A 16,885-nucleotide genomic window follows, 5' to 3' on the forward strand; every position below is an offset into this window, starting at 1 on the left:
TTAAACATTAAACTGTAGGGTTAGTATTTGAGATGATTAAATTGGTGGAAATACAATTGAAATAAAAGTGCAAGGCAGGTGTGAGGAAAAAAAATTAAAGAAATTAAATGCAACCTGGCATTTGAAGCCAAATTATATTAAATCGGTGCTGTTTCTTGTTCTTTGGCATAAAATTGCACCCAAATTAAATGGTCAGGCAAACTGAAAACTGCAGTGTACGGTTTGACAAAGGCTTTTACTGTCTTAAACTCCATCACGCGCGGTACAGTTTTATTTTGACAGTCACAACAGGAAGAAGAGTGCTGCGCAGGCGTATTGACGCATTCAGACGGTTAGCAATAAAAACTGCTAAAATCTGAAACCTAGCTAAAGAAATCGGACGTGTGCGCCCAATTCACAAGCAGAAATGTTTCGGAGGAAATTGACAGCGCTGGATTATCACAACCCCGGCGGATTTGACTGCCGAGGTAAGAAGCAGAGTCGGTCCGGAGCCGGTGAACCGGCCCGGGGACGGTAACGTGGAGCCGGCTAACGTGTCCGCACGGAGCTCCGTCTGAGGGGACTTCCACAGCTGAGGAGCCCTTTGCTTAAGACATCCATGCCCTCAAGATTATGTCCATTGTAACAACACGTAAACATTAATAAAGTGTTTTAAAACAAGGCATTTTGATCATTAAAATTGGCTAATTTTAACGCTGTTATTTACGGGTGCCCGCTGGGGTCAGTGTGTTTTTCTGAATACGTTTGTCTATGTTGCAGTTTCGTCTTGAAATTGGCCGTTTAGCAAAGAGTTATTTCAGAGTTGAGTTTAATCTGACCGTGTCCCTTCATATTTCAGGCCGTCAGTGAGCACTGATTAAACTAATCAGCTGGATCTTATCAGCCCAGTGATTCAGCAGCTGATGCATTTCATTATTCAGCATTATTCGGCTCCATTAGGTGACTACGTGGCTGCGACTGTTTTGACACTTGTCCATTCTCTCCCTTCAGATGAGACACAGTTCAGGAACTGCATCGTGTGGCTGGAGGACCAGAAGATTAGACACTATAAGATAGAGGACAGAGGCGAGCTGAGGAACATCCCCAGCTCAGAGTGGCCCAAAGCCTACGAGAAGGTGAGAGCACCAGCAAAAATACTGCACCAGAGTGAGAGAAAATAGGGAAGCATGTGTGGAGATATCAGAGTTGTGTTTGAGCTCCCTGTGCCTCTGTACAGTACCTGCAGGATGTCAACTGTCCATTTGGAGTTCAGGAACGACAGGAGGCCGTAGACTGGTTACTGGGACTGGCTGTACGCTACGAATATGGAGACAATGGTAAGGAAATGACAAGTAAAACATCACGTTCCTCCTTCGGCCTGGAAATTTATTGAAATAATCACTAGATCACAAACCACAACAAGTTCCAAGCAAACATCACTTCTTTTTTAATTGGAACAAGCCAATGTTGGAAACTTTTGCCCTGGATTTATGTCATACAAGCATCTCTGATGAAATACTGATAAAGGCCAGTAGATGGAGACATAACAAAGGGAATAATGTTTGCTGGGTGTATGAGCTCACAAGTTCTCTCTTTAGCTGCGCAACTAAATTATTCTTTTCAGAGCCAGAACATATCTCACATGTATCTTATCGTCTCTTCTCAGTGGAGAAATATAGGAACTGTCCGTCACTGGCAGCCTCCAGTAACAGTGAGAAAACAGCAGACCCACTGGTCAACCTCGACAGTAAGCAAACAGTACTCTGCTCCACGCTCAGTCACCTTCTTCCTTCCACCTGCTTCAAAATGTCATTGTTACTTTGAGAAATCACAGTTTGTTTGTGTGTTATAGGTAAGTCACCAGATTTCAAAGCAGGAGTCACAGCTCTGGCCAACATCCTCAAAATTCAGCGGCATGACGACTACTTGGTTATGCTCAAGGTGAGAATGCACTCATGCACCTTGAAATATTAATTTTCCTTCTTAATAATAAAGCAACTTTGAACTTCATAGTTTTCAAAGTCATAACCCCAAAGTTTTTCTGTTGACCTCCCAGGCCATCCGTATTCTGATCCAAGAGAGACTTTCTCCTGAAGCCATCACTAAGGCCAGCCAAAACAGAGAGGTAAACTGACCATACTGTGTGTGAAGAATGGCATTTCTCAGTGTTTAGTGCACAACACTGAACACTTGCAATGGAGAAAAATGAGCATGTTGTGTTTTGGCTGCAGTGCCAATCATGGATATTTTCCTTTCTGTTGCAGGGTATTCCAGTGGCTCTCGACAAACACACCTTGGGTTTCGATACTGGAGGTGAGTGCTACCCCTCACACCATGAAATACGAAGCACAGGAAGGGTGAATTGATTGTGAAGGGTTGGTTTGGTTATTTTGGCATGACCTCTCGGCTGAGTGCTGAGGTGTTAACACATGTGCTTAATGAAACTTAATCACCTATGGCAAAGTAAAATAAATTCCTCCCCTCTGCTCAGATGCAACTCTGAACGAAGCGGCTCAGATCCTGCGCCTGCTGCACATCGAGGAACTGAGGGAGCTGCAGACCAAGATCAATGAGGCCATCGTGGCCGTTCAAGCCATTATAGCTGACCCCAAGACAGACCACAGGCTGGGCAAGGTTGGCAGATGAGTGATGAAGAGGAAGGAAGGGTGGAACTAAACCACAGGAGTTTGAACAGAGAAGCCACTTTTTGTTTGAGCTGGACAGAAATTAGTTTGGTTTTTGGGTTTTTTGTTTTTTTTTTTTCCCCCGTTGTGACATCACAGATCAGATTGGGAATTTGAAACAAATACGAATCAATGTTTTTCAGGTACTGTCCTTCATTTTTGTACAGAAACAAGAAGATGATGACACTGAAATGCACAACACACTAATTGCATTGACATCCTTAAAATCCACTGTTGAGTCATTTCTTCAGAGACTGAGGTCGAACCCTCTGATCATCTCCTGGCTGCCATAACCTCTTCTTCAATACAAACTTTTGTGTGGGTTTTTTTTTTTTTTTTTTTGCAGATGAAAGAAAGATTATTTTGAGACGCTGTGTGGAAAAAAAGCTATAAAAACATATGAATACACTTTGGCCCTGATGCTTCTTGTTGGTGATGGTATGGTAATCATTTTCTTCCGTAACAACAGATACAATGCTAATGGTTGGAAATAACTTAAGTATATCGAAAGGCACTGAAAGAACCTAAAAAGTGAAGATGTCTACCTCCTTCAGTCTGAAATAGAAGTGGTACCTGTAGCAAACCATGCTGATTGGAGAGTTGAGGCAGGGGTAGATCACTCTTCAACCTGAAACATCCGGGGCTACACACTGTAAACACTGAAATGATAGAAGAGTAACATGTCAGTGTGTTAAGAGCTGGATTTTTAGGTCAGAGCTGACACACAATATTTCAAAATAAACAAAACAACAGAGTTTGAGCGTGTTCAGACCTGCATTAACTCTCCCTTGATCGCTTGTGATCAGATTTCACTTGCTGCTGAAAATTGTGAAAATTGTAAAGATGAGGTCTGAACTGGGCCTCAGTCAAGACCAGCTCTGTAAACACAAACATCTGCTAAGTACCAAATCACATTTTATTGTTATAAATATCACATCTTATAAAATGATAAAAATTTCAGAAGTAATAGTAGAAAAAAAAGATTGAAATGCCATGTCGTGTGAAATACAGATTAGTAGCAGAGTCACTGTGATCCGACTTGTTCACAGGAAAACATCAAGGACAATCAGATTATACTAATCTGACTACAGAAACATGGTCAGACAACAGTGACTTCCCATTTAATATATTTTAAGGGATTTGTAAAAATATAAAATACAGGTTTCTCACGGTGTGAGTTTAACATGGCATGTTAAACAAATTTCTAATCAGGTGGTTGATCAGTGCATATTATTTTTTTAAACTTCAGTCAGTTAAATTCTTCTACACAGTTGTTTCTCAATATGCATTTGGTCTCCTGAGAGCTAGATGAGTGTGTGCTCTAAATATCAAACAAAAATATTCATGTTTAGACAAACTTTCTGGATAACTCCTGGCAAACTGCTCCTTTCACCCAGGTTTAGCAGAAAAGGTGCCAAAGCTGCTGTGACCTGCTGGTCAAAAAGGAATCTGGTGCTCATTTTCACACCCAAATTTTGGCTCAAAGTGTTGGTCTTAAAGCTTTTCATAAAGATTAAGTCATACATTTTAAAATCTGATTTCATTGTTCTGTAGCTAATCAATACAAACAAACAAACAAAAAAAAAAACAAAAAAACAAACAACAAAAAAAAACTTGCATACAAAATTACAGTAAAAATAAAAACAAAATTAAAAATGAGGTATAAAACAAATTTACACAACATTGATTTGGGGGTTATATCTTTAAGGAGAGATAATTGGGGCCTGGTCTGTGGAGGGGCTGCAAATTCATTCCGACGGTCAATGTGGCAGCAGGAGGCCATCTTGCTTCCTGCTCGTCGTCCTCTCCTCTGAGGGACACTGGAGAGGACGGTTTGGGGTGTCCTGCCCTCTGGTCAGGACGTTTAGCACCTGTGGACTCAGCGGCTGCTGGTCCGTCGTTAGTGGTTCCCTATAACACACAAAGCACAAATGTAGAAGTTTCAGTGCAAGTGCAAACGTCCTCCTTCCCTCTGAGTTTAAAGAGCATGGTGTAAATGGATGGCCTTCCTGTGTGAATCCACCTGTGACGGAACGAAAGCTTCACTGCTGCTGAGGACTAATGACAGAACAAACACACTCCATCCCGAACAAAACCCTGCATTTTACTGTTTGTGGCGACTCAAAGTTATCTGTATTCATGTGTTTAACAATAATAGCACCTAAGCCTCTGACAGACCTTTAACGAGTGTGTTTTAGAGCTGTCATCGGGGTTACAATTACACCACACCTTCACAACTTTGAAGCAAAGCGGCTGCAATTTAGTCTAAATGTGCAGACGTGACATTTTCAGCAACACAGAAGTGACAGTGATCGTTGTGAGCGTTTGTTGGGTCCATGGAACAGACCGTGGACACTAACTCTCCCATCATGAGCAGATTTTACACTCTGCAGATGTATTTTGGACAGGTGCCACTTAAAGGATTATCTTTTTTGCTTTAAACATGTTGAACAAGAGCCATTGACTGCAGACGTTGACACATCAAACATGACACAACACAAACACAAAATACAGCTAGAGGGTCTCAGCTGTGTAATCACTGTTCTTTGGTCTCGTGAAGAATCACACTGGTAGGTCACATGCGCTTTATAATCACTGTTCCTGTGTCTTGTGCACACACATACACACAACACACAAACATATGGATATTGTATTGAGGTCTTTTGTGTTCAGTTAACATAATTCAGTTGGCAATCTTAACGATCAACAGATGATTTATCTGACATTTAAACTTAATCTAATTCATTTATAGTTTACAGTTGAGCAATTCCTTTTTGAAAAAGGTTTATCATTTATAATATTCAAAGGAAAATAAAAATTCAAAGATAGAAACCAATGGATCCACATTATTTCCAAAAAATATTGTGATTCACTTTCTTAAAGCAAAGTGCAGGGTGCACATTGAGTACTGCACCTGAACACAGACCTGACCTGCTGCCCATCTGCTAAGACACTGAAATCCATTCTTTCTGTCTTTCTGTGAGACTTTGAAAGCAACATATGTGTTTTCGTGTCTCAGAGTAAGTGCAGCCTTCAGGCTCGAGGTGACATCTGGTGGGAACTGACGGATGTGATGACATCACTACACCAATGACCTCACTGTCTGTAACACCTTGAAACAAGTGTGTGTGTGTGTGTGTGTGAGATTGTGATTGTTATCATACACATCTATTACGACTGTCTGAACAGCCTGCCACAAGTGAAAGACATTGTGTGTGTGAGTTGCATGAAAAAGTACCTGACATACGTCTCACCTGATAGACAGTGGGTAGTTGCTATGGCGAGGCCGTAGAGGTGAGAGCGCTGGTCAGGAAGGTACTCGTCAGTGAACTGACTGCTGTCTTTGTTCACCGCGATCACGCCGTCCCTGAGAGGCAGCAGACAGAGAGAGAGATGGTGAGGTTGATGAGGCCTCATGCTGAAGGAGCAGAGATCAGTCACGGATGAAGAATAGAGAGCTGTTGGAGATGAAACGGATGTCTACCTCCTCCAGTCTGTGTAGTAGAAGTGGTTCCTGTAGTAAACCATGCTGAATGGGTAGTTGAGTGTCGGGTGGATCACTCTGCGACCCGAACTATCAGGGGAAATACACTCTAAACGCTTTGTCCCTGAAATAAAAAGCAGTGCAATGAAGTTTTGAGACATTTGAGTTAGCTTTGTCCAACATCCAACAAGTGATTTCACAGGGTCATAAACAACATGTGTGCTGCCTGAGAGGGGAAAAAACATCACAAAGTCTTAAAGACAAGTGTTTTTGAACTTGAATCAGCCCACAGCTTCTCTGAGAGACTGAGTGGAGTGGGTAAACGTAAACGTGAGCAGCAGCAGAGTGGTGTCTACCTGCATCAGCCCAGCAGATTTGCCCAGATGAGGAGTCATACGTGAGGGCGTTAGGCAAACCGACCCCGTCAGAAACCACCACCCTGCGGTTCTGACCTTCCACCGATGAACTCTCGATCTTTGGAGCCTCTCTGTTCCAGTCAGTCCAGTACAGAGACCTGCAAGACAAAGACATTAGCCTTTAGTTTCATCCAGTCTGACTGGTTGTTCGAGTGGACGAGTCGGACACGTTTTCCTGCCAGACTGGGCTTCCTTTGGTGCAGAGTCCTGGGACTTGGTCAAGATCATGAGATGTGGAAAACCACACACAAACTCACATCCAAATACATGCACACAAGTTGGTGCAAGGTCATGGGCTCAAGGGAGCAGCTGTCTCATGCTGATGAGGTCACGGTCAGGTTACTCTGAACAACATGCGACCTTTGACCTCAGCAGCAATCGTTTTTTTTTTCTGATGGGTACATCTGCACCCATCAGAAAAAAAAAAACACAATCAAACAAACACACACATACTCTCAAGGTGTGAATAAATGTGAGGAGTCAAATTATATTCATTTATTTCAAACATTTCAACAGCTCAGCAGCCAGAGAACGGAGCTGCAGGCTGAGTTTGTGTGGGCTGCAGATGACGCCACAGCTCATCATCTGTAGATGATGGTGTACATGTGGGCAGTCCTCTGGGAACAACAGGTAATACACACCACATGAGCAATCAACTGACACACACAACGCACACACATTATGTTTAAGGGTGTGTGTGCGTTAATCAATCTGATGAAAGTTTAGGAGAGCAGATGTTGGTGAGTGGGGGGGCATTCATGCACATGCATATTTTCTATCTGCTTTGTTTTGTGTGTGTGTGTGTGTGAGGTATGTGTGTGTGTGTGTGCGCGGTATGTGTGTGTGTGTGTGCGCGCGCGCACACAAAGGAAACGTGCTGGCTCAGAAATCACAGAGCACATGCTTAATCATAAACGTACCCATGTGAGACAGTCATTACCTTTAGAACTTGGCTTTTTGTCAGAGAAACACATACACACCCACAACAACACGCACAAACAGACACACAAATACATACACAAGGCCTTAAGGTGTAAACTAAACCTTTTAGCTGTCAAGTTAATAATGTGAAACACACGTTTGAGGTTTTATGAGTTGGATTATGGTTGCGATGTTTAATCATTTGTATCAACTATATTACAACACACCCACACACCCGCCCACGCGTGCATGCACACACACACACACACACAACTGTTGATTATGTGATTAGTTGCAATGATGAAGAGCAGATGTTATTCCTGGAGAGGCGACTGATATGTGTGTGTGTGTGTGTGTGTGTGTGTCCAGGATTAATAGTATCAGTAAATCCAGAACAGTTTTCTTGGCTCAGTTCTCAGAAAAATGCCTCAATGTTACTTATATCAAACATGACTGAAGGGACGCTCCACCCGAGGACACTGGTCCTGCCTGCCGCCTGTCTCGCACTGATGAAGTCATTTGGAGGTCACGGTCTAGAAACCAGACTCAACACAATGTTTGAAACTGCCTTTAAAACCTGTCTTCGCTGCAATAATAGATCATTTGCAGGCCTTGTTGACTCAGCCTGTCTCAGGACTTGTGTCTTTGATTTCATGGCTCTAATAATGGGCTGAAAACCATCTGCTCCCCTGTGGATAGAAAATCATCTCGCTCTGCCTCAATGAAGCACCAGCAGGATGAGATTGAGATCTATAGATTTCGTCAGATTTTTTTTTTTTTTTTTTTTCATAAAAACCAAAAACATATCAGAGGTTAAGAGTTTTACCCCGTGGAGGAGACCACTATGATTGCCCGGGGGTTGACCAAGTCTGTGTCAAACAGCGTCTTCCTCCCATTGCCATCTAGATTGGCGCTCTCGATCAAGTCAGAGTTTGAATCCACCCAGAATATCAGTCTGCGTTTGACATCTACAGCCAAACCCTCCGGGCTGACCAGATCTGCAGGAAGTAGGGAGACCGTACAGGAGGTGTTGACATCTTTCACATCTATGTTTGAAGTGCAGAGAGCGTGTGTGTGTGTGTGAGATCTTACTTGTGTTGATGAGAATCTCAGGTTCGGCTCCAGGAGCCATTGATGCTCTGTTGATTGTTCTTGCAGACAAATCTGTCCAATATACGTGGTTGTCTTTGCAATCATAGGCAATGCCAACAACTATGGACCCCTGGACACACACACACACACACACAAAAACATACACATTATGACATATATTACTGTGATCGCAGCAAAATCGAATCGACTTTATGTGCTTTGCTTTTTTGATCTAACAGCCATTATGATGATTATTATTGATGACATACAACATGATTTACAGCTGGTTTGGTCTGTCTGACTACATCCACACTTCTACTCCATCCAGACGAGTTTTAGTGCTACATGAGAAAACGATTGCACGCACACATCTCAATTCACAGATGCATGTGCGAGCTTGTGCAAACAGGAAACAGACTCTGCTCTCAGTTGCACTCAGCTGATTGGTTGCAGAAAATATGATGAGAAATTAACATCAGAGAAAAATGTTGACTGTAAGCTGCTAGCAAAGACAACAAGGCTAGTAACACTTGTAATCTGTTACCCATGTTATTTTTGCCATTGCTGGTCAAAGCTGTTCAGACCTACTGTGGCTGAGAGACAAAAACATCGGAAAAGAATGAACTAAAAAGCAGATATAGATATCGCCCCTGCTCTCCTTCCCTTCTCAAACTGCTGGAGTTTCCCAGAGCTTGTTGTTCATGCTTTCTCTCTGTAACACAGTAACATCTTGACTTGACTTTTGAGTTGACTGAAATACATGGATATACATGGAAATACGAGCCGATTCCTCAAGATTGAGATTTCTTTCTCTCCAATACGTCTTATCAGATACATTGAAGGTGTCTGTCTCTTACATGCAGAGTAAGCAGTGTCTTGGATCTACTCGCATCCAGTTTGGTTCCATTCAGAGGAAGTGCTCCTATTTTCTGTCCCTGAGCGTACAGCAGTGTGATGTCAGTGTTAGGTGGAGGGGTTACACTCGGGCGAGGCAATGGCCTCACGGTGGGCGGGGCCACTGAGGGAAGGCCTGGAAAAGGATTGGATGGATTAAAAGTTTCAGCCATAGCAGCGAAACAGACCAAAAATGTGTGTCAGAGGTGGAAAGATACTCACATGCAGGTTTGACGACATCATGTGATCGGGTGCCCGGGACCTCCCGTCCGTCCTGGTCTACACACCAGCAGTACGTGGTTTCCCCGTAACACTGAACTGGACTGAGGGAGAAGAAGAGTTGAATCCACTTTTTCAGGAACTCATCCTCCACCTCAACCACCGCACTGCTTCTGAGTGTGTGAGTTGTGTACCTGAATTGTCCATCTGGCCCACACTGAGGCATGTATTGTTGTGGCTCTGGTTTTCCACCGTAGTGCTGGATCAGGCTGGCCCTCCATCGCTCACACACACTCTCAGGACGCTGAGTAGGAGTGACAGGGACTGAGGGGAACATGAATCAAACAAACCCAACATCGTTACTGTTTTTAAAATGGAATATAATCCCACACGACAGCAGTTTATCTTTATTGTATTCCCAGTTTCTAGCCTGATGAGTTTATGTCCCAGTGATATGTGGAGTGTTTGATTAATGGTGTTTTTAAAAGGGCAAACACACACACACACACACACACACTCTGCCTCTGTCTAAACTGTTTACCTTGTAAAATCCCTTAAATAACTCACTTTATGGCAGAGCTTTAAAACTAAACTCAAAACCACTTTAGGCTTCCACTTATGTTTACTCTGGCTGAGGATGAGGAGGATGAGACCTGAGGAGCTCTGTGATGATAGATCAGGGAGCTTAAGAGCTCCCGATGTGGGCCAGAGGTCATGACCCCCAAATACTGAATGAGCAGGAAATACTCTTCAGTACTGGAGTTTCAAAACTGACAATAAAACTTCCTTGTTTGAATGAGTGTGACTGGAAAAAAGGCTCTGTGATCACGGAGCAAAATTTGGGTACATGTATAAACGCATATGCATGTGTGGGTGTAACTGGTGTTGTCAGTCCCGTCTTGTTTGTCGGTTGTTTACCTAGCAACAGTGTTACCACAAAATGACCATTTCAGAAGTTTGTATGGTTATAAAATGAATTTATAGCAAGGACTAAATTTAAGGATGGGCCCTTGTGTGGACGTCAGAGTGTGAGTGAGAGTCACAGAAAGGGACAAAAAGTCATGCCGTGTTAACAGGAAGATACAGAGATCAGTATTTCGAACTTGAGACGCCACAAGTATCTCACCTGGGTTGTCACAGTCCACAGATGGGGTCCCAGGTGATGTCCTTGTTCCAGGTCTCTCCTGCCCGTTACTGTCCACACACCAGCAGTGTCCAGAGGAGCCATGACACTTCATATATACCAATTAAAAAACAAAACAAAACAAAACAGCGTTAAGAGTAAGAAGGAGAAAAAAAGTGAAATAGTCTGCAAAGAAAAACAGATTTACCTGTCGAGAGAGATACTGCCCTTCTGCGTCACACTGAGGGGCAAAGGCTCCAATTATAGGATACCCCTCTGGACTGGTGGTCCGCACGCTGTCTCTGTGCTGCTCACAGTGAGTTTTAGGGCGCTCTGGTTCATCAGGAAAATGAACAAATTACCAAATAGCCTCTTCGCATCAAATTTTGAAGATGCAGTGGAGAAAGAGCAAGCTTCCTGCCTCCATACAAACTGACAAAACAGATCCATTGTTGTATTTCCTCTCTGAATTCAATGGTTGTGAAGATAATTATGACTTTTGTACAACGTCCGGCAACCAAAGACATTTATTATGGATCTGCAATCTGGCTGCTGACTCCGATAAAGTTTCTTGTCAACTCAAAATCCATCCAAAAACAGAGAACTAAAGTCTTACCTGGTTTGTCACAGTCCACAGACGGGGTCCCAGGTGATGTCCTTGTTCCAGGTCTCTCCTGCCCGGTGCTGTCCACACACCAGCAGTGTCCAGAGGAGCCATGACACTTCATATATACCAATTAAAAAAAACAAAACAGCGTTAAGAGTAAGAAGGAGAAAAAAAGTGAAATAGTCTGCAAAGAAAAACAGATTTACCTGTCGAGAGAGATACTGCCCTTCTGCGTCACACTGAGGGGCAAAGGCTCCAATTATAGGATACCCCTCTGGACTGGTGGTCCGCACGCTGTCTCTGTGCTGCTCACAGTGAGTTTTAGGGCGCTCTGGTTCATCAGGAAAATGAACAAATTACCAAATAGCCTCTTCGCATCAAATTTTGAAGATGCAGTGGAGAAAGAGCAAGCTTCCTGCCTCCATACAAACTGACAAAACAGATCCATTGTTGTATTTCCTCTCTGAATTCAATGGTTGTGAAGATAATTATGACTTTTGTACAACATCCGGCAACCAAAGACATTTATTATGGATCTGCAATCTGGCTGCTGACTCCGATAAAGTTTCTTGTCAACTCGAAATCCATCCAAAAACAGAGAACTAAAGTCTTACCTGGTTTGTCACAGTCCACAGACGGGGTCCCAGGTGGTGTCCTGGTTCCAGGTCTCTCCTGCCCGGTGCTGTCCACACACCAGCAGTGTCCAGAGGAGCCGTGACACTGAAGGAGAGATAATAATGATGGGAACAGCCATTCCAGTACTAAATAAAATGCTCTCTGACAGCACAGCCACAGTGATACCTGTTGAGGTGTGTATTGGCCGTTTGTGTCACACTGAGGAACAAACACTCCAGGTATAGGATACCCCTCTGGACTGGTGGTCCGCACGCTGTCTCTGTGCTGCTCACAGTGAGTTTTAGGATGGTACGGCTCATCTGAGGAGAAAAAAACATAGCAAACACCAAGACCATGAAATTTTCGATGAAAGGAAACATAAAAGACCTTTTAAGGTAGAGTGATGTTTCCTCCCACCTGGTCTGTCACAGTCTTTGGGGGCTGTTCCAGGTGGAGTCCTGGTTCCTGCTCTCTCCTGTCCCCGACTGTCCACACACCAGCAATGCCTGGTGGAGCCGTGACACTGAAGCAACAATGCATTGCATCAAAATTACATTAAAAATGACATTTTATTCTGAGAAAGTTACTTTAAATTCATAATGAAAACTTTTTCAATGTATCTGTCACCAAATCCTGACCTGCAGTGGCCTATACTGTCCGTTATCATCACACTGTGGGACATAGGCTCCGATTATAGGATACCCCTCTGGACTGGTGGTCTGGACACTGTCTCTGTGGTGCTCACACTGAGTTTTAGTTCGCTCTGGTTCATTTGAGGAGGAAAAGATTAGTTTATTTACATGAGAAATCCTAAACCGATAACACAAATGGGCCAAAACTACCACATACTTTTGGTGAATCTTTTACACAAAGAAAAGAAAAGAAAGATGAAAAAGGGCAAACATATTGAGACTTTGGTGCTCTGGTTCATTTGGATGTATATTTCCTTTTAGATAGTAAATATTATTTTTAATGGAGGTTTGTAATCACAGGAAAAGTGTTTGCAATGAAATTCAAACCATCATTACTGAGTATGCATTCATTTTAATGGTCATTATGAAGAAATGCATCCTGTCAAAGCTCACGTCCATAAATCTGCATTTTCTAATGTATTTATGTGATATTGTTCTAATTTTGTGTTTAAATCATCTGAATACTACAGCAGAAGTAATATTTATTTTCTCACAGTCATTCATAATGGTCATAAAATCCACATCTGGACTGTTTTTTTGGCCTCATGTTCCTGTTGCGCTCTGCTGTCCTTCACTTTCAGCTTCCCACCACACATACAGTGATATCACATGTTTTTTCAGGCATTCCAAGGCGACGACCCGATGACCTCAACCGTGCACCACTTACGGGGTTAGACCCACACTCATGTAAACGTGCTGTCTGTTTGACCTGTCATCGAGTTGAGGAATTAGGGGGTTCACAGGCCAATGTTTGGTATGAAAGCCGTTGAGCGCCTTGACATAATACACCTGCTCATGCTGGTAACTAATCACCTCAGATTGTTGATGTGGGGCTGCATTCGAAGTAAAAGTCTGTCTTTGTGTGTATATTTTCCTTTTTTACCTGGCTTGGTGCAGTCTGTGGGTCGGGTACCAGGTGATGTCCTGGTTCCTGCTCTTTCCTGTCCTCTGCTGTCGACACACCAGCAATATCCATCATGGCACTGAAAAACATAAACGTTATTCATTTCATGGAGACAGAACTTTTTTTGTTTAGAAAGCCAAAACCAATCAGGAGCTAACCTGAAGTTGTGTGTATTGTCCGCTGGCATCGCACTGTGGTACATAAGCGCCAACAATAGGAAATCCCTCTGGACTGGTCGTCTGCACACTGTCTCTGTGGTGCTCACACTGAGTTTTTGGACGCTCTGGTTCCTCTTTGGAAGAAAAATAAATGTGTGAACACTGGAAGCCAGTGAATAACACAGACGGGCTAAACTGCAACATCGTGGATGATGGTGGATGAAGTTCAAATCAATCCATTTATAGGCAACAGCAAAAATCTAAGTCTGAAATGGGTATCATGTTCATAACTGTCATCGTGATGTGTGAGACATGTTAACTCTCTCCTGCAAAGGGCTAAAAAAGAGTGATGCTGCTCCCAATCACTTTATCATCAGAATCACACTCAAAAATACTCATCAATCTCAGGGGAAACTTATTTATATTTCTAAAGAAAAGAAACAATACTGATTTTGTAATTGGCCATCTCTTCCCTTAAAACACACACAGTGTTTGTATATACATGTGTGTCGAAATAATTAACTTTGACCTGTTGCCCAAAGAAAACCCAAATGAATGAGGAACTACACAGAGCTCATACTTTTGCGTTTTTGTCGATCAATCTGAGCTGAGAAGAAAACATCTGTCTGTTTGTTCTTCACTCACCTGGTCTACTGCAATCTCTGGGTGTTTCTCCAGCTTCTGTTCTTGTTCCTCGTCTCTCCTCTCCATTACTGTCCACACACCAACAATGTCCAGTGGAACCGTGACACTGCAATGAATCACAACAGGGATGAATTTGGCTGCAGATTTAACTGAATCTGGAGGTGGTAAAAAGTCCAGACGAGTCACTGACCTGCTGTGGGATGAAATGTCCGTTATCGTCACACTGAGGTACGAAGGCTCCAAGTAGAGGATACCCCTCTGGACTGGTGGTCTGGACACTGTCTCTGAGCTGCTCACACTGAGTTTTAGGACGCTCTGAGGAGACAAATAGAACTACATATGAGAACATTGTCTCCTACACCAGTCCTGTCATTGAGGAACCACTTGCAGATGTTGCACCTGGTCTGTCACAGTCTTTGGGGGCTGTTCCAGGTGGAGTCCTGGTTCCTGCTCTCTCCTGTCCCCGACTGTCCACACACCAGCAATGCCCGGTGGAGCCGTGACACTGGAATAAATGATTGAAATTTTAAAAAAAGACTTCATCACCTCTACCACTTGAGTCAGATGTCCAGTCAGTCTGTCCAAACCTGCAGCGGTCGGTATTGCCCGTCTGAGTCACACTGAGGGACGAAGGCTCCAATACTCGGCCGTCCCATAGCCTCCACACCGCTCTGCAAACTATCTCTGTGCTGCTCACACTGGCTCTTTGGACGAACTGTCTGTCCTGTGGGCACAAATTTATATACACATATCATTTTAGATTTGTATTGATGGAACTGACAAGACAAGACAGTTGAATAAGACAAATTCACTGACCTTCCAGCTGGGAACAGGAGAAACCATCACCATAAAACCCAGGCTGGCACTGACACTGGAAGGATCCCAGTGAGTTGGTGCATTGGGCACTGACATGGCACGGAGAGGAGCTGCACTCATCCACGTCTGAAGAAAAACAGGAAAGGAAAACATCAACGGGCACAAATGCAGAAAGGAAACTCCACTAACTGCACAAATTAAGACTCATTCATAAAATCAGTTCAGTGATATGTTATCAAAAACGTGACGAATTCCAAAGCCTTGAAAAGAATCCCATACTGTTTCTGTCATGTAGGGAGGTAGGGAGAGTCCGAAGGGAGTTCATCAAAAGTTCAGACTGATGTGCGAAGAGGACACGCTCACATACACACACAGACACCCACACACTCCCACCAGAAGGACCTTGCACCTCAACACATTCCGAAGTAACACACACACATTGTGTCATTGCTTGATTTGCTTGATTTGTCATTGTCCTGTCTAATCTCACCCTCACTCCCTCTCTTGTTCTCACATTTGTCACCCATCCTCCCCTTTGGTTGTGTGTTTCCTAACTCTTGCAGCTGTGTCTTCTACAACAGTGGAAGAAATGTTGCTCATATGTTCAGACAAATATGTGGGTCTCTTCCAACTATTTGGCCTGTTTTGGAACATGCAGCCACATAGTTCACTTCTGGGGCCCAACAAGTACAATTGACAGCTGACAAGATGAGAACCTGATGAAGATGGGAAAATATCAGAGTTTAATTTACATGCAAAGAGCAAATAGATGTGGTGTTAGAACCCCTCAGCAGCAGGACTTTTGGGATGGCGAGTACTTAAATAACCACTATATGGACTGTCATGAAAACACTAATGAGTCATGTGTTGTTGAGGTCACAGCCACAGCACAAGCTGCCTTTTGCAACTTACTGATGTTGAAGCAAAGTGAAAACACTCCACTATAATTGAACACAGCTTTTGTCTCATTTCCAGAGCTCCATCCCGTACCATGTGTACATCACTGTCACCGAGACTTACCAACACAGGTACGCCCGTCGTAGCCAAACTCATAGCCGCCCTGGCACTGGCAGCGGTGGCTCCCGGGCAGGTTCACACACACTGTGTGAGCACCACACGAACTCAGGCCATCAGCACACTCATCTATGTCTGCAGTGAGGCAAGAAGAGGAAGTAAGTCAAAAATCCCTGAACCTATAAACCAAGCAGTTCCTTATCTGACAAACAGAGCCTGCTGCATGCAGGGCTGTGAGTGTAAAAGCTGTAATTAAGGGTCATTAGTGGTGTTTCTGGCGTATATACATTGTACATCTGCTTGTTTACATTACTCAACATGCACCCCCACACCTGGATTCCTCCATACATTCCTCTATATGTTGAGAGAGACACTGAGGCTCAGCCATGGGAACTGAGCCTGAGCCTGGGGCTTTCCTAGTGCTGTCAGCAGGAGAGAAAAGCCTGCTGCTGGGCTAATGACAGGCCACAAGTCCCTGTTAACTAGAGCATTAACCTGGAGGAGGAAGATGGGATGAAGAGAGGGGGAAGGATGGGAGTGCAGATGATCCCATCCATCCAGCCTGCACTTGACCCCATACATTTAATGGACACAAATTGACGAAACACAGACATGCTTTATT

General features: G+C 43.5%; 2 protein-coding genes across 4 annotated transcripts in view; one reads left to right on the top strand and one right to left on the bottom strand.

The window, feature by feature from the left end:
- Positions 1 to 305: 305 nt before the first annotated feature.
- rtraf (RNA transcription, translation and transport factor) lies at positions 306 to 2,999 on the top strand. Its single transcript, XM_029520604.1, has 8 exons — positions 306 to 467; positions 991 to 1,115; positions 1,217 to 1,316; positions 1,646 to 1,726; positions 1,832 to 1,920; positions 2,036 to 2,104; positions 2,244 to 2,292; positions 2,471 to 2,999. The coding sequence occupies exons 1-8, from the start codon at positions 407 to 409 to the stop codon at positions 2,623 to 2,625; spliced, it is 729 nt and encodes a 242-aa protein (XP_029376464.1). The 5' UTR covers positions 306 to 406; the 3' UTR covers positions 2,626 to 2,999.
- A 1,258-nt stretch (positions 3,000 to 4,257) lies between these two features.
- The window catches only part of nid2a (nidogen 2a (osteonidogen)), a 29,417-nt gene continuing 16,789 nt past the window's right edge, over positions 4,258 to 16,885 (bottom strand). The window contains exons 16-40 of one of the 3 annotated variants that reach the window (XM_029515815.1): positions 16,270 to 16,398; positions 15,250 to 15,375; positions 15,021 to 15,157; positions 14,833 to 14,938; positions 14,624 to 14,748; positions 14,434 to 14,539; positions 13,789 to 13,922; positions 13,610 to 13,709; positions 12,673 to 12,797; positions 12,452 to 12,557; positions 12,221 to 12,354; positions 12,034 to 12,139; positions 11,626 to 11,750; positions 11,429 to 11,534; positions 11,021 to 11,145; positions 10,816 to 10,921; positions 9,884 to 10,013; positions 9,693 to 9,793; positions 9,434 to 9,606; positions 8,577 to 8,706; positions 8,311 to 8,482; positions 6,504 to 6,661; positions 6,148 to 6,271; positions 5,918 to 6,030; positions 4,258 to 4,574 (exon numbers count right to left, since the gene is read on the bottom strand). In XM_029515815.1, the coding sequence (XP_029371675.1) occupies positions 4,564 to 4,574; positions 5,918 to 6,030; positions 6,148 to 6,271; positions 6,504 to 6,661; positions 8,311 to 8,482; positions 8,577 to 8,706; positions 9,434 to 9,606; positions 9,693 to 9,793; positions 9,884 to 10,013; positions 10,816 to 10,921; positions 11,021 to 11,145; positions 11,429 to 11,534; positions 11,626 to 11,750; positions 12,034 to 12,139; positions 12,221 to 12,354; positions 12,452 to 12,557; positions 12,673 to 12,797; positions 13,610 to 13,709; positions 13,789 to 13,922; positions 14,434 to 14,539; positions 14,624 to 14,748; positions 14,833 to 14,938; positions 15,021 to 15,157; positions 15,250 to 15,375; positions 16,270 to 16,398 (3,008 nt within the window). In that variant the 3' untranslated portion in view covers positions 4,258 to 4,563. The remainder of the gene's footprint in view (positions 4,575 to 5,917; positions 6,031 to 6,147; positions 6,272 to 6,503; positions 6,662 to 8,310; positions 8,483 to 8,576; positions 8,707 to 9,433; positions 9,607 to 9,692; positions 9,794 to 9,883; positions 10,014 to 10,815; positions 10,922 to 11,020; positions 11,146 to 11,428; positions 11,535 to 11,625; positions 11,751 to 12,033; positions 12,140 to 12,220; positions 12,355 to 12,451; positions 12,558 to 12,672; positions 12,798 to 13,609; positions 13,710 to 13,788; positions 13,923 to 14,433; positions 14,540 to 14,623; positions 14,749 to 14,832; positions 14,939 to 15,020; positions 15,158 to 15,249; positions 15,376 to 16,269; positions 16,399 to 16,885) is intronic. The other 2 variants (XM_029515807.1, XM_029515823.1) reach the window with 2 other exon arrangements.

The sequence above is a fragment of the Echeneis naucrates genome, chromosome 2 (assembly GCF_900963305.1).
Source record: "Echeneis naucrates chromosome 2, fEcheNa1.1, whole genome shotgun sequence".
Taxonomy (NCBI): Eukaryota; Metazoa; Chordata; class Actinopteri; order Carangiformes; family Echeneidae; genus Echeneis; species Echeneis naucrates.

Bases quoted from the DNA above. Each gene is read 5' to 3' on its own strand.
- rtraf (XM_029520604.1), top strand. From the start codon at position 407: ATGTTTCGGAGGAAATTGACAGCGCTGGATTATCACAACCCCGGCGGA. The intron at 1,727-1,831 runs GTAAGCAAACAG...TGTGTGTTATAG, and splicing joins CCCACTGGTCAACCTCGACA to GTAAGTCACCAGATTTCAAA. The intron at 2,293-2,470 runs GTGAGTGCTACC...CCCTCTGCTCAG, and splicing joins CTTGGGTTTCGATACTGGAG to ATGCAACTCTGAACGAAGCG.